Source organism: Hetaerina americana, unplaced genomic scaffold, assembly GCF_022747635.1.
Source record: "Hetaerina americana unplaced genomic scaffold, ioHetAmer1.1.p SCAF_7, whole genome shotgun sequence".
In the NCBI taxonomy this organism is placed as follows: Eukaryota; Metazoa; Arthropoda; class Insecta; order Odonata; family Calopterygidae; genus Hetaerina; species Hetaerina americana.
In genome coordinates this window covers 71238592-71262229 of record NW_027287316.1, presented here as the reverse complement: position 1 = coordinate 71262229, position 23638 = coordinate 71238592, and the positions used below count along the sequence as shown (strand labels likewise).

Here is a 23638-nt window from a genome sequence, read left to right as displayed (position 1 = left end):
ATGCCATCCCAACTGGACTGGCTAATTTAATTTGGAACTCAACAAAACTGTTGGTTTCCTGCACACACTTGCCTGTTCTGGTCCATCTCGGAAGAGACAAATTCCATGAACGTTGCTAGTTTAGGTGTAGTGGATCTAAGTTCAGACAGGGGATGGCAGGGAGGGAACAAGCCAATATCAGAATATTGTATTTACTAATGCACAGCACATAACTAGGAATGGAGGTTATAATATGATAGTGTACGTTAATTATAAAGAGAGAAATTCCAAAGGATGAAGGATGAAAGAGTAGGGTTATATAAATAACTTTATCCAAACCTATCTCACCAAACTGCATAAATGGCTTCTTCAGCCTTTTTTAAAAAAATATGTGAAGGCCAATTACACAGAAGTTAGACTATTTCACCTGGATGAACCAAATTTGTAAATTTGATAAATCTATTTTTACTGATATCATCTCAGGAATGTTTTGTATTATGCCAAAATTTAATCTTAACATTCAATTTAATAATGAAATAAAAAGGCCATCACACCAAAAAAGTTTAGAACAGAGAAATTTAAAGCACATTTTGTGAATTTTTCAAAGACTTAGTCAGCATAATTAATGTCTTCACAAAATCTATAAAATTTGGAATAAGTATAATTAAAAAAATAATTAGGCATGGTTTTTGAGAGTAACCAATGATGAGGAAAGAAAATTACGTGCAGCTAAGAAAAAAATGTCATTCATTACTACAGGAATCAGAGTTTATGTACTCAAAGAAGGCCAATTTAACACCTTTTAACTGCCAAATATGGCAAAATAGGGCAAGTGGTTAGTGAAATGACAGTAACTTCCACCTGAGGTGGGTCAAGGGTGCCAAGGTGGTATCGGTGAATATGTGTTCCAGTGCTCGAAACAAACCAGGGTGCATAGCAGACTTTCCAGGTAAACAAAATCCAGCTGAGAGCGTAATGGTAGACTCCAATGGAAAAACCAAAGGCCATGCTAATATATATTCCATTTTCTCTCTCTCTTTCTTATTCTCTCCCTCTCTCATTGAGATAAAAGATGGGGAAATGATAGGTGTCGTCACATTTTTAAAAGCAGCCATGGAGGATTGCCTGAACATTATCACACCACCACAGCAACCACGAAGATCACAAAGAATAATCCATAACCAGTGAATGGTACATGAAACACTACCCATAAAAATTGTCTATCCCAGGGCCATTATTTCAATTTTTTTATTAATCATTTATTATCAACCTTACAGAGCTATTAAGACTGATTTTCACATGCTTCGTGAGGATTAGACGTCCTTTCCATTGGAAAAACTGAAAATTTAACAAGTGCTCATGAGTGGCATTGCAGGTATTTTGCACAAATTCCTCGATTTGGGAAGTGAAAAAAAAAATACAAAATAAACAAACAAAACTCTATCAACCAGCGGTGGTCATAAATGGTGGTCATTTTTTTTGTGGCTAGGATATCTTGGCAAAAGAGAACTTTGCAGTAACATATCCACTGGGGAGGTTGGTGAGCAGCCCCTATCTTTAGGGCATCTGCTTGCAAGTGCTAGCAGCATGTTTCTTTCTGATGGATAATATTCGCCTAGGAATCTGTGTAGTCTTCGTGGGGCATGTGATCTTACTGTAAGGCAAGGCACGGATTCCTTTGCTTTGCTCTATTCCAAATGCCTTGCACCCCTTTCTGTTTCGAGCACTGACATAAGTGACATTAGGCTCATGTGAAGCACCTTAAGAACTGTCACCACCTCTCTGCATGAACAGACTTGACAAAATGATACCAAAAGTTTTACTGCAATGAACTCTCAATAGATTTGACAGAAAAATTAACAATTTACAAGTCTCAACTTCGTTAAATGATCTCTTATGGTACTTAGTGGGAAGAAATGAAACACAAAAAGTATATCCAGCAGATGAATATACCCTCAAAATTATGATAAAAACAAAGTAACACAAGAATACATTAAGATAAATACATTAACCTTGCACAATGAATAATTTTACATTCAACTTTTTAGAAATATTTCCAGACACCCACGAATATTTAAAAAAAAAAGACTAACATTCTCAGAAAGCTTTGACATATATTCTTAATTTTTTATGATTCATGCAATCCATTCTAAAAGAAAATTGCCTAATCCTAGGCCCATAACACTCCAGTGCTCTTTCAATTCATTCAATCCACAGTCATGGGAACTGTGCAAATGATTACATACATCTTAACCCAAAACCAATGCAAAATCAAAATGAAAACTTGATGCAAATTTTTCCATTTGTTTTGCAAATAATTTTTACCAAGGAATAAACACTCCGTAAACATTTCATTAAGGATTAACGCTTGAGAATATAAACATATTATCAGATGCCAGCACTGGGCCTCCATAAATGTATGATCAAAGTGAGCCAATTTGCCAGAAGTTAATATAAATTTCATGTCCTTATACCCAAGACAAGGAGATAACATTTAATTCAATGAAGAAGGGGTGCTCAAGACAATTAATTAACTTATTTAAGAAAGATATCTGAAGGATAACTGAGAAATTTTAAGTTCCTTCCAAACTTTTGGAGTCTGAGCATCCCAATAGGCTTCAGAGACTTTTAGCATATGAACTCCTACATTATTCCTCAGCTAACTGATAATAAACACGCACACACCCCAAAATATGTACACCATAAACTGAATTAGGTGAACCCACCTGGATGGCCTTACAACAACTATATGGGATTCAGGAAAACAGGAGTGAAGGAGAATGGCTGTGCTCTCAAGGTTCCACCGAAGGTAATTCTTGTTGTCTTTATGGCTCTCCATGTTTTCAGGAAAATCCTAGATTGGTTAAGAATGAACACTAATTCAGAAACACACTAACTGAACAGAAATTATCTCAAAAGATCAATATGAACTACATGAGATTTTCTTTCAGAGTTAAGAGTGAAATGCTTCCCGACATTTATTTATCATAAGTTTCCATAAAAGGAATTATAGTTCTAAAAAAAATGTTTCCAATAATTAGATATCATATGATTTAAGGCTTGAATACACTGATATTCAATTTACTTCCCTCTAAAAAGCATGAAACTCCAAATGTCCAAAAGTCTCCTTGCATTCAACATCACTAAATTACTGGCCTTGACAGGTTTCTTCCAGTTTGCAATTTTAAGAATTAGAAGTGCAGATTGTTCTAGCAATAAGCAAATTAAAAATACAACCTTATCATTAATTACATGTGCATAGTTTTGTCTTTATCCTCGAGTCAAAATTACGTAGTCACCCTTGGGTGGTTAAAGTGTTAATAACGACAGCAGAACTCAGAAACCAAGAGAACAAGACAGTATTAATCAATGTAGAAATCAATGACTCTATAATGTTATGTCCAAACTAAGTAACAAAATGGACTTAAATATTTTTTAACATTTTGGCCACGAAAGAATTTTATTTCCCAGAGCTAATTCGAAAAAAAAAAATTATTGTGAAGTGATTAAAGAGTTTCATCGGAGAAAATGATTTACATCCACTCCATACGTGGAAACATAAGAGGCGGTGAATGGCACACTAAAAACATCAACGGTAGAAAAGTGAAAGCCAACAATGGCAATAACACAAACAAAAAATCAACAATGATAAAATAATTCCATGGCTGTTAAACCAAACAGTCAAATAAAAACGACAAACGATCAAATAAGGCATAACAATTATTTTGCTCTTGAAAACACCCTGCAAAATGAGTGTAACATATTCAATCCACTGAAAGCCAATTGAGCATCATCAATTTCAATTCTTTGATATATTACATTACCATACATATACCATGGCATTTCCCAGTCAATTGATAGGCTAAAATCACTGCAACTGTAACAATGCAGCAGACCTCACCTGCACATCTCCCCCAAAGAAAATAACTGCCGAGTTCCGGAGTGTGTGTGTAGCTGGAGGACAGTATACAATGTCATTAGACCGCCCATCATAGCCTCCCACCCCACTAAGACGGATGGGGGTTGACCTCAGGGTTGGCGGGCGGGGTGATGGTGTCTCCTCCCCAGTCGCCGCTGGGGTCCCAGTGCCGCATGCCTCCTCCTCCCTCGTGGCCTGCAGTCCCCCAGCATCTGCTGTTTCACTCGATGGTGGTGACGGAGGGGCGATGGGGGGTGGAGGAGGGGGTGATGTCCCCAGCATCCTTAGCTAACATGAGCCGGGGGGACAGAGAGAATAACGGTTACAAAATAAGGTAGCTCAAATGGCTGAAAGTGAAAAAGAGACTAGCACCCAAGAAAAAGTCTCTCAAGGAACTCACATGCAAGAGTGCTATCCGAAACAGGTTTGACATTCGGAAGCAATGCATGTGACCCAGGGTGTTATTCACCCATCAGGAATATGCTTGCTTCAATTGGTCTTCAGACTCTCAAAATATATACCTTGAAGCAAAAATGAGAGGAAGGAAAATTTAAAGTCTGGGTAAAATATTGTAAAAAAAAAGTATTGTAATGGAAAAATTCAACATAATGTCATAATGCGCAAGGATGAAATAATAATTTCGGGAAAATAAGTCTAAAAAATCTTAATTTATTATCAGGAGTAATGAAGTTTTGGAAAAGGAATAAAATATTCTATTTTTCATTGGCATCTAAAACAAAACTGAAAAATAAATAGTAAACAAAATTGTGGAAAGAAGAACATGTATAAATGTACAATATGAAACGAGCTTTGAACTCGAGCCTACTGAGTAAGAAAAGAAGAAGGAATAAATAAAAAATTGTCTTCCACACTCATGAAGAGATTAATTTCATGACAACATAGACAAGGCGCTAACCAACAGAAATATTGCCAAAAATTAATAGATTAAACAAGGACAAAGAACACGACCAAGATAGGTGCCATGAGGGACCATCCTACATTAACAAATACTTATATATAGTATACATGAAGCAATGCCACTTATAACCTTCAAAATTCAAGTTCTAACCATAAATTATTAACTGACATTGTAGACTTAATTAAACCTGTTTTAATGCAGTGCTTTGCTGAACAGTACAACAATCCAGCAACTCTAGCAACACCACAACATTAATTTCATTTCGGAGAATATCAATGCATACAAGAAGTAAGAAATACACATTCCTATTGAGCGTAACAACAGTTTAACTACCAACAAGTTCTGAACAAAAGCTACCAGCACGTCTTTCAAATATTTATTGAAAATCACACATTAATGATAGTTAAAATTATATACTAAGATCATGAAATATATCTAACATAAAGCAAATCTAAAAATAAATACTAATACATAGAAGAAATTAAACATGCAATAATAAACACACTTCTTGAGTTTTTACTACATTTCTTTCACATTTAAATACTCAACAAGTGTCATAGCACTTATGATTATGGCCTGGATATGAATGAGATCAGGAATGTGGATGGATATATGAAAAAATATCTTTAAATTAATACAAAGGACATGGTTTTCAGCACATGACTTATTAGCTGTAAATGAATACTCAAATTTGTATACTATACATATATGAGATAAGTATGAATGCAAATAACATAAATTTTGGCTAGAAATTAAATCAGCATTTCTGATGTAAACATGAAACAATAATGCACCAGAAAATGTCTTAAGCATGAACTCTGCATATAGACGAATGTATTCATCAAATAGCCATGATGTGAGTCCATCAATTACCAAGTAAATCATTCATTATCATAGTAAGGTATGATATACTTCCATTATTTGTTCATTATATGCCATATTCAAAGGACCTAGCAGCGTAGTGGATAGACACCTACACATGCATTGAAATGACAAAATAAACTAAGGAAAATGGTTTAATAACACTAACTTCATAAATTTATAGGCAAATTCATAAAAAAAATGCACTAATACATAAAAACATCAAATGAAAAACACATAAAAATAGTGTAAATAAAATATTTTTGTTAGTTGGCTCTTTTTCGTTTTCTCATTAATGTTCTAAAACACTAAGTAGACAGTTAACCGCTCATGTTCTAAAATCTATAAAGGTTAATCCCCTTCAGAGTTGTTGACCATGTTTCTGAAATATGCATACCCACTTTTCACCATGCATGCAAAATTTATTTATCTTTTCTAAGTTCTCTCATTTCCAAAGGAAATATAGTCTAACACGTCTACATGTTGTAACTCTATTTATGAACAATAGATAGTATCTTTTATGGTTTGAGTGTTAGCCTGTACATTCAGTCCCTAACATTGAAATAATTTCCCCTCACCCTGCATCATGTACTCCAAGACCTATTAATCCAGTCTCCTTTCCAGGGTCAAAAAATCACGATAAGGAACCAATATTAGGTATGGTGTTTGAAATATGTTTGTCTTTGGTATCAAAATAATTTACTTTAATTGTCACATGCCTGTCTTATGACCTTTAATCCAAGGTATTGATTTAAATTTCTCCATTCATAAAATTTTTTTCATGCTTGCTTTAACTTTTAAAGTTAGGCATCAAACTTGATTATGATCGCAGGAGATCTTCCCTATTTGCTTCACAATAAAAAGGCCTTGAAAGCTCATCCGACATTATGAATTGGCGTGAAATATTTTTTAACTAACTTCTTATTTTGGTTATTTACACAAAATGCATATGAAAAGGCCATCAATTTTATCAGAAGTCTAGAATATATCTTCTTATTACTGTCACAAATTTAGTTCTGGGAAAAATGATAACTACTCTTGAGCAAAATTTGCCCATCTTCCATTTCCAATGCAGGAGACAAAGGGCACACAAATAAAACAATTTGACTGAGCACTACAAAAGAATGATTTCCTCACTTTAGATTCAAAAAACCTGACAAGCTGATTAAGAATCCACTTTGTTCATTCCAAGACACTGCGGGAGATGCAGTAACTGCTAACGGAGTCATCCGCTAATATGCATTTCAATACAACAATTTCAGAGTTAAAAAATCATGCACCTTGACCGGGATCCCAGTCAAGGTGAATGATTTTTCAACACTGAAATTGTTCCATTACATGCAGTAAATGGATTCTTATAGATCTCCATATAAAATAATGCAAATTAAGAGAGAATTTTATTCGGAATTAAGATGATGGAAAATAGATACAATAACTTTAAAAATTTAGCATCATCTTCCACTCCAATTATATTATTAGAAGTGCGACCACCCAAAAAAAACAGATGAAATAAGGCTGAGATGATTCACTTGTGTAAGATCCAGTATTTCATGAAAAGGCAGATACATTAAAAGATGAATACAGAAACCTTAACTCTGGGGAAATTTCATGACACTTAAGCCAATCCTCCAATTCTCATGGGGTAGTAAAATGATTTTGGGAAGACTTGGGAGTAATTTTTTCCTGTCCTGAAGCCCTAGGAACTTAACACAAACTGTAGTTAATTTCAGTTGCAAAAGGGCTAATAATACTTAAAAAAAAGAATAATAACAACTATGTGAGATAAACTTTCTTTCACCTTTGAAAGATTAAGAATTATGTGATACATAAAGAATAGCCTCTGATTGCAGGTAAAGATTTTATGATTCAAACTGTTAAAAAGTCCACACTAGAAATTTATGCCTAGTAAATTTATAAATTGTGGGGGCATCCAACACACTTGGTTTGCTAACCAGGGATTTCCATTTTCTAATGATGACTCTGTAAGACTGCCTAGGCTGAGGGCAATGGCTGATCAAAAAGAGTAAGGAGGGAGAGGGTGAATTGTGAATAGAATGGAGAGTGAATAGGGAAATTCCCCAGGAGCATTAAAAACAAATGTAACTAGATTAGTGGCAGGGAGATACAAGTGTAGTTAAGAAGGTTCTTGGAATCACCAAGATGTCTGCACTAACACAAGTTTCCCATGTAGTAATAGGTAATCCTTTATGAGCAAACACATAACGCATCAATACTCTGGGAAGAGATCTATGGTGCAGATGCCTCTCTATTGTTGTTCCTGCGTTGCAATTTGCAAAGACAGAAAAAAATCAAGATTTGATCAGTGATTAAATACTTTGTAAAGAAAGGTATGGTACGAAAGCAAAGGAAATTCGAGTCGACTTTCAGTACATTGGGGGGCTCTGCTCCTTCATATTCAACTGCTACCAAGTGGAAAAACAAGTTTAAGTTTGGTGATGATGATACACGTAGTGGTCAGCCAAAATGTGCCACTAATTCAGAAATTATTGCAAAATCAATCTTGTAAAAAAAATACCTGGTTCACGACAATCTAAGAATGGCAAAGAGTCTAATGAGAATGTAACAAAAAGCTGTAAAAATTATCCAATTTCAGATTTAGAGGCTAATATTTCTCCTTAATCATAAGATAGAGTATTTTATAAGTTTAAAAGAAAGATACAATTATTAACGTCATTGGAAATGATACTATTTTTCATGAAATGAAAATCAGCATGCATAAAATATTTCAAGGTACATTTACAGATCGCCAACACCCCATTTCCTCACAGCCACCTCAATGAACTAATATAATTCTATACCATCATCACTGCAGCCAATGTAAGGCAAGTCCTGAAAGGTCATATTGGCGAAAGTCGTCATGGATAATAGTTATTTGGTTATGTGAAAAAAACTTCCAATTAAAACTAACTAAAGACCAAATAACCATTCTAAACTAAATTAATATTTTCCAGCGATGAAGTGACGATAAATTGCCTTGTGTCAGCAATTATAATCAAGTAATGACATTAACATTAAAGTCAATTTTAAGCTATAATACCAGATTTTTTTCAAATCACCATTACTTTTATGAGTTTATCAGCAAACTTAAGGGAAACACCATCAATTAATCAATCATTAAGTAGTCTAAGAATATTTTATAAAATTTAAAAGAACACACAAAAATAAATGAGTGTATAAAATGTGGTAAGAGCTTTTAGAATAATTAGTAAGAGTAATTTAAGCAGAAAATATGATGAACTGGGGAAGGTAGAAGAGATATTCTGGATATGTGAATCAGGAAAGGAAATGGTAGTTAACTCAAAGTGAAAGTCTGGAAGCATGGAGGCATTATTACGGTTATACATATGAAACACTTAATATAAGAAGTTTTTCATTTACACCTCACCAGGAGAAATATTTCACACAAAACATTCATGTTACATTTAGAATTATTTGACAGACAAAAATACTAATCTATACATAATATTCACTTTTTAATAGATTACTTAACACAGTAAACAATAAAAAAAACATTTTGACATGAAATTTTTAAAAAATATATAAAAAAACACAAACAAGTCTTACAAACAACCTAAATAAATTAATTTCTTCACCGATAAAATATTTTTGAATGACCCGGCCTAAAACAAAAACCCATTTGATGAGACCTTTTCATATTGATTGAGAGTAGTTGAACAAAAGCAGTCATAAGTAAAGAATACTGTATTGGTGGCAATTAATTACTAGTCGAAGTGCTGCGAAAACACTGATATGAATCCATTTTCAATGAACGTAAAAAATGAAACACCTGTCCACTAATGCAAAACGAACAGCCTGGAATAGCAATTGCCTGTCAAATTCAAAATCACAAACTGCCAAAGTGATGAAGATCAATTTAGTGTGTAGCGGTTCCATCCAAATTCTTCTTGCAGCATTAATATCTTGAGGTAGAGTACGACCTTCTCAGCATTTCCCTCGGAGTTGCTTCAATGTCGTTGTTGTCCTCTACATCCAGGGGTATCAGACCCTGTGGCAGGGAAGGAGGGAGAGACCGACCACGACCCTCCCTCAGCTCCCTCTGCAGGCGACGACGGCGCCTCCTACGCCTCCTGCGCTTTCTACGCTCTTCCTCCTCCTCATCCTCACTCTCGCTGGCTTCTTCCTCTGGTCCATAGTAACACTCTGTTGCCCGCAGACGGAGACTCTCAAGCCAGCGGGAAATCTTGAAGGAATAAAAAACCATTTAAGCCCAATGAATAGTATCCAAAAAAACTGCAGGAGATGCTGCAACAGTAACTTTCAATGGAAGCAATCGCTCAATAAGCATTAAAATACATAACTTCAGAGTGTAAAAATAATTTGCCTTGACCAGAATTCGAAACAGGATCCCTTGATGCCCGGATAAGTGCTTCAGGCACTTAAGCTACCAAGGCATCCGCTTTTGCATTCCAATGAATTAACATTCAAATGATCATGGCTTTTTCAATTTAAAAACTTTGGAGAAAAAAATTATAATACCGTGAAAGAAAATAGGAAATGAAAATAGAGGAGTGCAATCACTTTTTCAACATTTTACAGGATAATCTCAGTTATACACAACTGCTATGGATCATTATTATGTAAACTCAAATTATGCAATCCAAAGGAGCAAATTTACAAAATAATGATAAATTGATATTGACAAAAAATGGATCAATTAAAATTGATTGAATCCATTTGCCTACAATGAGCATATTTACTATGAAAGAAATTCATTTCATTTATGCAATAAATACAGAGACCTAATTTGGCCTTCCCGGTCATCACCCTCTCAATGTCCGTCTCTGTGAAGGCCTGCCTCCATTGAAATTAACATCACATATATGAGGCAAAAGATTGGACTGAGGATAGGAATTAGAAAGTTAGTTCTGACCAGTTATGAACACTAAAAGTATGAGAAGATAAACAAATAGGGCACTGTATGGCAGATTACGTCATGCCCCTTACTGTAATTTAATACAAAAATTTGGAAGAATTCAGTTTCACATATTGGCACTGACAAGCCTTCATGGCCAAATCTGCCAGTTATGCCATAAATAAAAAAATACTGGAAATTGCAAAAGTTGTTAAAATATCAATACCTGATACCAACAACCACATCATGCATGAGAGCCCATAGTATTCAAGTATATAAAGTGAATAACAGATATTATCAACTTTTAATACGCGCTCTTAACTTCATTGCACAGTATAAGTCATGCAACATTGGCATTCCAGTACTTACCCTTGCTTTTAAATCCCTTGCCCTCACAACCACCTCCTCCCTCATCAAGTTGTAACACATGGCTATCAGGCCCATTCCCAGAAGAAGGTACACAAAGTTGATGACTAGCTTGGTGTGCCCTTCACCTGTGTCAGCCATGGTGCTCTCACCACCTTCCCCTTTGGCCGTTGATTTTTTAATCCCTGTCCCAGGTACAAAATCACCAATACCTATCTTACAAAGGGAAGTCACGCAAAAATATGATGCATCAAGGTAATTCCAGCCCTCCCACTCCGCAAACATAATGGTCCCAACCAATACATATCCTGCCAGGACCCACAAGCAAGCAGTAGAAGGCACTATGACACGCACAGCTGATCCGGAACCAGAACCTCCTCCACCATCCATGCCATCTACAAATGAAACAAAACAATTACTATCAGCCAGAAGGGATTCTGATTAAGAAAAATAAATATTAATACTGGATTCCCACACGGGGTCCTGTGTTTCAGATATGCAGAAACCACATCACATGCATTCTTATAGAAACAAGTGGTCCAAATGTTCACTGACTGCCTGTTTTGTAAGCTCTACAGGCTAGTGTCTAAATCTTATACATCTAATGTGCAGAATAGGTCAGACCATAAAATATGTTTACACAACAATCAGTTAATTGACATAGTTGGTTGTTTTTGCATGGGGTACTATTCCTGTCATACGTCCACTGTATTCTCATAACTGTCTTGAATCATCGCCACTACTTGAGTTAACACTCTCCGAAATGATAAAGGACAGCACACTAAGGACATGGTTGACAATTTGAAAACAAAAAAAAGTAATGGGACATCCAACCGGGCAACTCTAGATGACACCTTATTACAGGGCACAATCTGAGCATGGTAGAGTCACAGTATCCTCTGTAGAAATTTGAATTCATCAAAATCATAATTTCATCATAGAATGACAATGAACATGAAATTAAATATGGTCAATGTTGAAGAGAGGCCAGTTATACCTTCAGGGTGGTCATAAACAGTTTGTGGGGAATTACAAAAAAATTAACTACAAAAAAATAGTGGAATATATGCTAAACATTTTTTGCTTCCCTGAGTTTAAGTTTATTTTCTGAATGCTTATTTGATCTCATTTCCTAGGACTACAGGCAGCCAGTCAAGGAATTAGAAGAGATTCCACGATGATATTAAGGAGATAGAACAATTATATCAAAGGCATATCAACATAATGACATACTATTTATTGCTTGCTGTTGCAAAGAGACGGTCCAGAAGTGGAATTAAAAAAAAATTACCAAAAGAAGTCTTGAGGAATAAAGCCATTACAGGGACATTTAAATATACAATATGCAGTTATTTACCATGCCAAGTGTATGCATTAAATGTTTAAAAATTAAACATAACAGTTTCAGGTTTAACTTTGTGGAATTCCTTCATGATGAGGGTAAAAAAGAAACTTAACACTTCCACAATAAAGATTTAATTTTCACGACCATGGTTTCGATGCTGCGCACCATCACCAGGTATCATCATCTCATGATGATGTGCAGCATCGAAATTATGGTCGTGAAATATTATACCTTTACTGTGGAATTGTGAAGTTTCCTTTTTACCCTCATTGTTTAAAAATCAAATAAGTACGTATAAGTTAGTAATACCTTAGAATTATTTTCTTAAATTACTGAAAGTGCAAGGCTATTATCTTATATTTTCTATTGGCCGCAATAAGAAATCCTTAGTTGACGAAGAAAAATGCAGTTCATTCTTTTATAACAGCACTAAAAATGTTTCACAATTCATCTAAAATTTCCAGATAACTTTTGATGGCCTTGATTTTGCAAGGCTACACTATTAATGGTCAAAGGTTTCACAACGTATAATTCATAAAATGACCAATCAACTTAGCAAACACTATGCATTACCATTCTCTTACCCTTTGAGCTAGATGCATCGTCCAAGCCTACTCTATCTTGAGTACACTGGTACATCTTGGTATAGAGCCAACGAAAAGTGCTGGCTAAAACTCTCCCCATGTTCATGAAGTAAAGCACATACAGCGGAATACCAAGAACTGCATAAACAACAGTGGCAAGCTTCCCCCAACCAGAGCGTGGAACCAAGTTACCATACCTTGAGAAATAAAACATAAAAAATTGTTAATTTTTTCCTGCTTTTAATGAGTGCACATGGAAAGAGTACATCAATACTTTGTTTGGTCAATTTGTTTAGCATCAATTTCTCACAAAAATTCAATATAAAAATTCAAAATCACCACCAGTATCAATTTAACAGCATTTTAATGCTTGGATTGCTTCTGAATAATGACATATTTATAAAAATCTTTATTTATGCAATAAAGCACATCAAGTGATGTGTTATAATTTGGTATGATGTGCTGATTTTAAATATACTGAAATGGTTTTTTGACAAATTGAAGCATATATTAACAAAACTGGGAAGTTTATCAAACATTAAAACATGAAAAGGAACAACACCAACAACAAACATTTTCAGCAGGCTCAAAAGGTTTGCCTTTGTAAGAATTAAGTACATAATATGCATCGATGGATAGCTACAATTTCACCTTTGAAACAAATATGTTAAATCAATAGTCTTTTTGAAATATGTATGCGAGAGAAGAGGATACTACCCAAACAATTTCTCACAGTGAGAAGTAACACAGCCTACTTATGTACTTATGTATGTACTTGAAATTTCAGAATTACTAGCTGTTCAATAACGGGATCCAGTAAAATACATGAACAACTTCACTGAGGGAATGCATATCTTGGCTAAATTTTGAATGTTCATGCCTTATTTTAATGAAAGAATTAGAGATTTTTGAACTCACTTCAACCAAAGCAAAAAGAATACAGTACTTTTAAGGATTGCTTTGCCCAAAATTTTTAAAAGTCTCTTACTTACCCAATCATAGTGAAGACAGATAGAGAGAAGGTTAAAGCTGCTGGGAAGGACCATGCCTCTTGGACTGTGCGGCCATCATAGCCGGCCTTCACAGCACCAGCTATTCCATCCTTTTGAAAAGAAGAAGAAAGATGAAAGACCAATAGTCAAACAAACACTTCTATTAAAAACCACATATCAAAAGTTTAGACAGTTTCCAAGAGAGACATAATTTTACTTCAATTTTAAACATGGTTTTTCTGAATACAAAAAGAAACTCATGAATGATAATGCATATCCTCATAGTTCACAAAATCCTTCCTTTTCTCATCCTCTTTCAGTACAACAGCCACATTTAACTACTACCAAATACTTTTCATAAAACCTGAAATTACTTTGAAGACCATTAAATAAGATACACAAAATTGCAATGCAACCCTTTTTCAGGAAAGTTTGTTGGGCCACACAAATATTATTAATCGGTTTATTACATCAATCAAATTATAACCACACAATTACTGCAGCAAAGCCATGATCTCAGATGAAATCAAGCATATTCAGGCCACATTCCAGCTTTTGAAATGGACGTACAGAGCATTTGATAGCAAATAATATTGAAGCCTACAACGTTTGTTTTGCCCACCTAGCAGGGAGCCTACGAGTCGTGGAAAAGCCACCGGCAAAAGTGTGTCAAAGCTAAAGCAATGCACTTTGCAGAATTTTGAGGCATTGTAGCAATATCTGAAATGAATCAAATTTTTCCAAACAACCAAAAAATTTATTGAAACCATGTATGAGATAGTAGGTAGGATAATTGCAATTCCACTTCTGAATGAAAGAACGTAAAAATGAAACACTTTCAAGTGGCTTCCGAAGCACAGTTCCTTTGGAACTTGGCAATAATGAAATTGATAAATTGTGATCAAATGGCACAATCTTTTGTCCTGATTACTCAATGGAAAACAGCCAAGTTGCATTCGAGAAGGAAAGCCATATAAACCTATTATTACTCTCTGTTACATCGATTTCAATGGTAATGAGGAGATTCCATACTTCCAGATGCAATATGTGCGATTACTTTCATTGACATTTGGATATCCCAGAATGGCATAGTCATATTTTCCCATGTGCCTCATCCTTCAATGGTTTTTCTTTCAAGGGGCAACTGTCAAAGCTGATATGGATTCAAATTCATATGAATCAAACCACCCGAAAACAAAGTTACACAGAAGAACCTATCAATGAATGCAAGCACTGATTAATTTAAAATATCCTGTAATCACATGTATTCAGTACTTATCATTATGGACAAACCTGAAAAGCCCTCAATGCTGCACCCACTCCTTCCCTCCACCGGGATTCATTGAAAACATTCTGAGCATTGGTGACAGCCCACAATTTGGCAGCTGTTGAATGACGGAGCTGGTGCACCACAGCCCATGGTCCACGACCAGATCGATGCAGAGCCAGGGAGTCGAGCGCATCACTGCCATGGGTCTCCCACCACTTTTCTTCTGCCTCATTACTGTCTCCAGCTGGAAAGATGCTTTTACCCATGTATTGCTCTTCTGCTTCCAGTGCTGCTTGAGTCTCAATGGTGAGGAAACCAAAGGCTCCCACGAGAGCATAGCCCACTACCAAACCACCAACTCCAACCTATAATTAAAATATAATCAGAACTCATTTCAGAATGAAACAAAATTGTATTCAGTCTCAATTATAGCATGCCCACTAAATTCTGAATAATTTACATAAAAACGAAATTACGAAACATCAAACAAATAAGACCACTCTATTCAGAGTGAAATGACATATTATTTATATTAAGAATGAAATCAGGATTCAGAGATTCAATCAAATCCTATTGAATCTATGGATTCAAGAATCAAATTGAATTCTTAAAATAAATAATTGAATCCCTTAGCCTGCACCTTAGCAAAGAAAATGGACAATAGCTAACTCTACAATAATTCATTATCAACATGAATCAGGGAAATTTTGAGTGGGAGCTGAAGCATGACCCTAGTGCTAATACCAAATTCCTAAACTAAAAAGTTGTAGTAATCATATTGATGTTTGCGTTTTATAGAGATGGGTGGCCCCTCGTTACCAATTTCTGATCGAAAGACTAGTGAGTAGGGACTACCTGTTAACATCAAACGTTCAATGATATCACTGCAAAATTGAGTCTAGATGTGTCATAACTTGCTTATTAAACATTCTATTTAACTATATCTACAATATGCTGCTTACTATGGAGATAATTAACAAAAGAAAAAATTGTAATTTAAGATGCTTTGGATGTGTATTTGTTTGCTTAGACTGCACACACAGGAGACAGCAGATAGCTATTATTGTACACAGTAACTGAATGCACATTAGTATCGGTGCAAAAACCTTTTTAAATACTCAAACTGATGTAATACAAAAGAGTTAATGCTGTACTTAAACTAACTTGTATCCTGTGAAAATGCCTTCAAAATTAATTATTGTAGTGTCGTAACATGTAGCATAGTTAACGTCATATTTAAATACAGAACACAAGGTATTTCTATCCTGTCACTCGATTATTAATATATCTTTTGAAATGCATCTCTTAATATACAATATAATGTGAAAGATCATCACTAGATTTTTTCCAGACACTCATAGATTTTGCACATACCTGAGTACACATGAAGGCCACAAGTTGCCTGCAGCAATCTTTTAGCCTTTCTCTAGGAGCCATTGGGGTCGGAGGAGTTGGGGGTGTGGATGCAGATGACCCCCTGCTCCTCACAGAGTTACTGCGAACCATTCCTCGCTTCATTCTGCACTATTACAAAACCAACTTTCCACACACTAAATCACTACTTTATTCACTCCACCCACAAAATCACTCCATGATGATACTATTTTAATTAGACCAACCTAGGAGCCCACCTGATGGACCTTCACTTCACACAAAACACATTTTTTTTCAGGCACCACACTAGGAACTCTTCTTGGACATACAAATGAGCTCACTAAACATCTCCTAAACAACAGTGCACAACAGCAAAAAATTGAAACTGCATTCAACAATATTACAATATTTTGGTTAATAACACAATATTACTTAACATAACTTCCTCTGTATTTCCTCCTGATACTTGTTCCAAGGTGAGAACAAGTTCCGGATGACAAAGCCAAGCGAAAAAGAATAACTTGCACACTTATACTATATCTATTAAATTTTGTAATATGTACTGTGATTCATCAACACTTGAATGGAAAAATATACATTATAAAAACACATTAAATCATTCTCCAATTATATTTCACAAGTTACTAGTATTTAGTACGAATAAAATCACATCTAGATAACCTAGTAATACAAAATACAATTTAAATGCCTACCAAAACATGATTGCATTTTATATTTGAACTTGGGAACCAAATTCATGAACATTAAATGCAAATTACACAGGGAACATCATTCACTCCAGTATTTGGTACTTGATACAGGAATATATACAAATTGCAACCACCATGTAGTCAAAATTATTTACCAATTTGACATATTATAGCATTTCACTCTCTCGGAATCAATCGGTACAAGAATAAAAACAATAATGACATTGACAATTCTCACATTTGAATTAGGTTACAAAGGAAAAAGCTCTTCATGTATTGGTATAGTGATAGCCTAATGGCCACTGGAAAAATCAGACTAGCAAAAAGGTATTTTAGACATGTATCCTTAACACAAAATAGACCTAACATTTATCACCAGCTATCAATCTAGCACTCAAATAGAGTAACTTAGCAAGAATTGCTTCCTAGTCGATGCCCCACCTCTCCCTTTCTCTCTCTCTGGCTAAGTGTTCAAACCTCCCCTTGGTTCTATATTTAACCAATCCTCAGCCATGTTGGCAGAAGATGTAGGGGAAATGAGGGAGGAGTGAGTTTGGGGGTCCAGACTTTCAGTAGGAGGGGGAAATGAAAGAGGTTAGTGAGAAGGAAATAGCTTTGGAAGAGGGAGATATGTTATGAGAAGATGATGTTGTAAAAGAAACATTTTGTTGAGATTGAAGGTGTGAGGAGAGAACAGGTGTAAATAAAATATAGTAAATATGGATATTAAGTACTTAAGTAAATAAAATAATTCCACTACGTCACTTTTTACTAGCACAAACTACATACATGACAATTATACTCAGGCCACTATAATTAGAAAAACTATTCATAATATATGACTCATATAAATAGCAAATACATAAAAAATGATTAAATGAAAAAAAAAATGAATTTCCTTAGGCTACGTCGATTCGCTGTAATGCAAAGAATAACAAAAAGACTTCAAAGTTTAAAAGCTTGAAAAGTATATTATAAGCTACAAAAAACACGTATCTACAAATATATCATAATGCCACGGACTAAGAGCTTGACAAGCCAAATTTTTCAGGATTTAAAGCAATGGAAGTGTTCAAATATCGTTTCTCTTCGTTCACCGAAGATATGGCTATTCGCGAACAATACATCTAGACACTATGGCCCTCGCGTTTTAAATCCTCAAAAAACTTTTTACGGAAAATCTATCTTTTTAAAGAATATACAGCCCGTGCATTTGTGACGTAAAACATAATGGAGTCCCAGAAAAATTTACGAGGAAAATAATATCACTTGAAATTACGACAAATGAAGTTTCCCGTTAATTACGCGCTACATTTCCAAAAGAGACAAAGGAATCCCGTGAATGAAACCCGACCCATTATATGTCTCCGTATCATATATATATGTATATATATATATATATATATATATATATATATATATATATATATATATATATATATATATATATATATATATAATGTATAACACTTAGCACTAGTGGACACAGACAAAAACACAGAAACACAAAAAAAGAGACTCACTATTTTTCGAATTTTCGGTGGTCGTTGCCACCTTTATCAAGGAAGAGAGGGACAGAACTCCGAGAGTGCTGTATGTGAGAGAGAGTGAGAATACTGTGAGTGCCCTTTCTTTGTGTCTCTATATTCTACCAATCTACATCCGTGTTTATATATATATAAACTGACATCTCAACGAGGTAATGCGCCGTCTATTTATTCAGAATAATTTAAACGTCGAGGTAATTTTTTATCCAATGATGGTTTACGTCACCTGAGTCGAGAAGGAAGGGGAAGAAAGAAAAATGGCAATTGAGAAAGAAATAATTTTCAGTCGCGAGCAGATTTACGTTTTTCCAATATTGCGGGCGTTACTGCCAAAGGGGGAGCAACGATACTTCAAAACTATTTTGAGATAAAAAATGTAGGAAAATACAGGGCGCAGATCAATGCTACCCTATATCACCACATGACTGCTCAAGAAAAGCAACAATAATATTTCAAAATGTCAAGAGGGAATTTTCAGAAATTTAATTTGTCCAGCACTAGGCAAAAACGTTTCAAACTTATATCGGATTAACTATACTTTTCCCGAGTTTACGTGTATTCACCGGAACTCAAATAAATGTTTGGAATAATTTATGTAAATTCGCAAATTATCAAGGATTTATTCTAATCCTACTTAGCATTTTCACAGTCACTAAATCGGAAAAAAAGGATGTCGCACCACATATTCAAAGGCTATTTCTCCCGGGTCCTTTTCCATTTATATTGTTGACGCAAGTGGGTTATTACTTCAAGTACTAGATAAGGGTAACAAGATGTCAATATAATAAATATAAACGTGCAAATGGCGCTACGCACCGACATCTAAATAGTATCGGCATTCGAGTTTACTGTAAGGTTGCAATTCGCTTCAGTAACTTGATGCCCGCTGTAGATCTCGATTTATGCCGCCGATAGTCCTTTATCGGTAACCAAAACGAGTATTTCCTCGTAACGTATTGCATATCATCACTTGACAAACAGCTTCCTTATCACAGCCCTTCCTTTCCTTAGGAACTCCGCAATTCCCCCAATACTAGGCAACAAGTAGCATTCGGTGCGGATTATCACAGTTTCAGGAACATATTTACGCAAGGGGCCAAAAATCAATTAGTAAAATTGCCTAACATTCCGACGATAAAAGGAAAGCTGAAAGTGAAATCTTCAAATCTTATTATAAAATATACTGAGAACAAGTTTATTAGCCGGTCAATCTTTCAAAAGGAATGATCATTTTTCATATGACTACTTCCCACATGAAAACGAGACTTACTGGCCTTCACCTTTAAAAATGTCACACTAACCGTAAAATTACTGACCCTGGTAATTGACATTGAACAGGCACTAATACAAGATATTCGCAAGAAAATTTAAAGTGCATAACTGACTTATAAGACAGTCAATGCATTTAACATTGATGGGAGGTCGTAGTAGGATTAATAGTAGACATGTTATTTTGAAAAGCAAAATTTAAGTACAGATTGCGTTCTTGTTGAAGGATTGTTCTATCTACTAATAATCTGAAACCACTCATTGGTGAAGCTGAAAATAGAGTTGAAAAATATTCGCATTATATTTTTTCTAGAAGTTAGTCTAGGTAAAGCTTGACCCATTCTGTTACGCCACAGATTCTAAAGGTTAGTCAACTGATAATGGCAGAATGTAGCTTTTACTAATCCTTAGTTCATGTGTAATTCACTCTTTATGGGAGCCAGTTCCTATCCCTGGTTCAACTATGGTTTTACAAGCAGACATGGACCTCAAAAGGTCAGTTTGGATGAATCTGTAGGTGTCCAAAATCACTAGTTATGGAACATGGATACCCAGGTTATACCAGAACCTTCTATCTATCAATCCCAATTGTTTTTCTTTAAAAAAGGAAATCGACATTTTCGTTAAAAATTACTTTTATTCCAACCAGAATTATATTAATTTATCTATGGTTAAAATCAGTCAAATTTACAGATAAAGAAATTCTCTTAGAATAGTAATTTGTCTAGTATATCCAAATTTTCTCCTCTGATGATTATGTTAATTGCATGCGCACAATATTATTTTTGATTCATATAACAGGACTAGAGTATTTTCATGGAAACTTATTAGGAAATTCTGCTCTCTAAATAAAGAGCTGTAAGAGGATATGCCATGGATATATAAAATATTATTAAAGAGAAAAAGTCACTTTATAAATCCCTCTACAAAAGAAATCATACTACATGCATCGAGAAACAAAACCTGCCACAGCATTTATGTTAAACGAAATCTTGTGATCCATAAATAAATTATATAATGCACTTAAAAATTCTCGTATAATTCATTAAACACGTTTTCAGGATTCGCTATAAGGAAGTGATATTAATGCATAATAATATCTGATTCCTATTTCCAATTCATCATCATCAACAAGCTACATACACCTTTATAAGACAATCTGTCACATTTTGACCATACTTTCCAACATGAGAGGAGGCAAGTATTGGGATGGAAAGGCTCTCATGCAGGGAAACTGATTGAAAGAAATATTAAGACTAGCATTTATAGTGATATAGAGGTTTCCAGCTATGAGGGCCTCCTAAATCATAATTCCCATGTGGTATTCCAAGGCGAGGAGTTCCTGAAAAATTTCTTATAACACATTGCTGTGAGAAGCGAAGGATCTAAGCGGGTTTGAGATGTATGATGGCTCTTACTTCCCAATTATTCTGTAGATTTATAAAATGTACATTTGAGACTGAGAGTATTTCTATGGTATCAGGTCTACTACAGAGGGTATTTACGATTTAAAAGAATTTTCGGATGTGATATTAATGAAAATTGTCGGTTTCCTTGTTACCGCATTATAGCCTCGTTTCAGAGTTTCTTGACATTGTCGAATATTAGTTGCTCTTCGAGTATATGCGTAATCTTGTACTACTATGACTAATGAATCAATTTCACTTTTTAATAAAAATTGCTTGGGATTGTAAAGATGATATCAATGCAGCATTAGGAAAATATTCAGGTCCGTAATCACACAAAATTGGCACCATGACATTTACTTATGAGAGCCTTAGAAAAGGGTTATAACCTCAAATAAAACTTTTAAAAATTGCATAAAATTATTTCGCGAAAACCTAAGGTCAGCTAAATTAATAATGCCATTTAGTATGTGCCACATAGGAAGGCATACATTTCCTAGATATTTATGTCTCCCAGGGAAAACATTAAACGAAAGTCATACTTTGTAAAAATTATTGGTGATTAGGCAGAGAATAATGATATCGAACGTTGATAAAAGTATTCATTTGGTAATGATTCGGTAAAATATATTGCTACTTGCCAGAATTAAAGAACACTACAGTTGATTTAGTTCAATGCCAATGTCAACAATATGTCATTGAACAACGAAAGAAATTCATAGAAACCAGTAAGATAGGTCAATTGGTTGAAAATATATTATTTTAAAAAATTTGGCATTCTCATAACAACCCTAAAACAAAAGAAAAAAGTTTTCAGCTTTTTCCAGAGGTGCGTTATATGCGAAGTATATGCATCCGTACGGTCTCTGATTAAAACATACCAGAAAGGGCGATGCAGTTATCTGTTAACATTACAGATCACTAACCATGCCAGAATCCCATCACGCCTGGGTGGGTTGAAAAAAATTCAAGAGCACCATAACCTCATTTTCACAATGCCAAATATCAACCAACAAAAATTCAGGGGCAAAACTAATCCCGTTCCAGAGGTTACATTTCAACCATTAGCCAACTTAAACTTGATATATAATTATCTATTCCGCCATATATTTTTCACAGCAGGAAATGTGCTATTGCCGCATGCCGGCACTGTTTACTACAGCGGAACTTTACCGAAGCGAATTACTTCAATTTATTTTAGCACCGCATAACTAAAAGAATTTATAAATGATGTAAATAACCAATATCAATAAGTCATCAATTATGTTGATCGCAAACGCCAGCGTACCAATTATATAATTGTCCAAATGGCCCATAAAATAAACAGATACGTGTAAATTTTAAGTTTAATTACTTATACGGCTACAGTTAAATAGCAATGATTCGCTGAAAAGAATTACTTTTGTGTTCGCTCATCATGGTAGCTAGTTACGACCGTTAGAGAAGCATAACACTTCTTCACCTCACAAGTAATAGGTATCGTAAATTTTAATCTGCAGAACAAAAATGTACCCACTTACCTTCAGAAGGCACAATTAATGACGCCTCCCGGCTACACACCGCTAAAATCGATCAAGTCATCAATGCCTTCATAATAAACAGCGAAAAACTAAACACACGCCTATGTCCATCTACTGCACATACACAAACAAAACTGAATATCGATTGTTTCTTAAAACTCTCGACAGAGGGAACTGGTAGCAGCGAAACTTTTCAAAACGAAGAACGTTTATTAACAGTCCAACGCGGTAATTCAACTTTCTCTCGTGCGAGGAATACTTCATTCCGTCCTACTCATCTCATGCACAACGCATTACTTTCATCCCCAACCCACGTCACTGTCACAAATTTTGAATATCAGTTAAAAATGATATACTTGTGTTACTCCTGGCCCAAAAATAAAATTCTTGCTGGTCTTAGTCCTTCCCTGTAATTTCGGTTAATAACCGCATCCTCCGTAAAATAATTATTCAACATTGCTCGTAATCGATCTATTTTATGTCCCTTTGAATCACATTACTGATTATACCTACTCTTTTCATCCCACCATTAGGTACTGCCGGAGGGTATCCTCAGAGCCAGGATATTCTTAAACTTTTCATATTCCCTCTCAAACGCTAAACGCTCTGGTAAATTTCGCTCACCGTAGGAATCTTCCAAATATGCTCTTCACTCTCCCTGAATATATGTTGGTGTTAATAAT

At 35.0% G+C, this 23638-nt stretch overlaps 2 protein-coding genes across 5 annotated transcripts in view; both read right to left on the bottom strand.

Annotated features, from left to right (window-relative positions):
- LOC139696190 (mitochondrial protein C2orf69 homolog) overlaps positions 1-23070 on the bottom strand; it is a 41099-nt gene extending 18029 nt beyond the window's left edge. The window contains exons 1-5 of one of the 4 annotated variants that reach the window (XM_071594830.1): positions 22956-23070; positions 4299-4419; positions 3881-4186; positions 2706-2833; positions 73-135 (exon numbers count right to left, since the gene is read on the bottom strand). In XM_071594830.1, the coding sequence (XP_071450931.1) occupies positions 73-135; positions 2706-2833; positions 3881-4186; positions 4299-4346 (545 nt within the window). In that variant the 5' untranslated portion in view covers positions 4347-4419; positions 22956-23070. Of the gene's footprint in view, positions 1-72; positions 136-2705; positions 2834-3880; positions 4187-4298; positions 4420-18736; positions 18779-22955 lie in introns of those variants that run through there. The other 3 variants (XM_071594833.1, XM_071594831.1, XM_071594832.1) reach the window with 3 other exon arrangements.
- LOC139696708 (potassium channel subfamily K member 15) lies at positions 9530-16647 on the bottom strand. Its single transcript, XM_071595545.1, has 8 exons — positions 16504-16647; positions 15400-15494; positions 15153-15270; positions 13860-13969; positions 12915-13064; positions 11773-11792; positions 10942-11312; positions 9530-9900 (listed from the first exon to the last, which is right to left on the bottom strand). Exons 1-8 carry the CDS (start codon positions 16645-16647, stop codon positions 9613-9615), a joined length of 1296 nt encoding a protein of 431 aa, XP_071451646.1. The 3' UTR covers positions 9530-9612.
- Positions 23071-23638: the final 568 nt, after the last annotated feature.

What these genes read in the sequence shown, in the direction of transcription:
- LOC139696708 (XM_071595545.1), bottom strand. Translation starts at nt 16,647, where the DNA reads ATGAAGCGAGGAATGGTTCGCAGTAACTCTGTGAGGAGCAGGGGGTCA. An exon ending in TGGCCTTCATGTGTACTCAG is followed by an intron (nt 15,495 to 16,503) that starts GTATGTGCAAAA and finishes TTTTAATTATAG; the next exon opens with GTTGGAGTTGGTGGTTTGGT. An exon ending in CTCTATACCAAGATGTACCA is followed by an intron (nt 11,793 to 12,914) that starts GTGTACTCAAGA and finishes CCCTGTAATAAG; the next exon opens with GTGTCATCTAGAGTTGCCCG.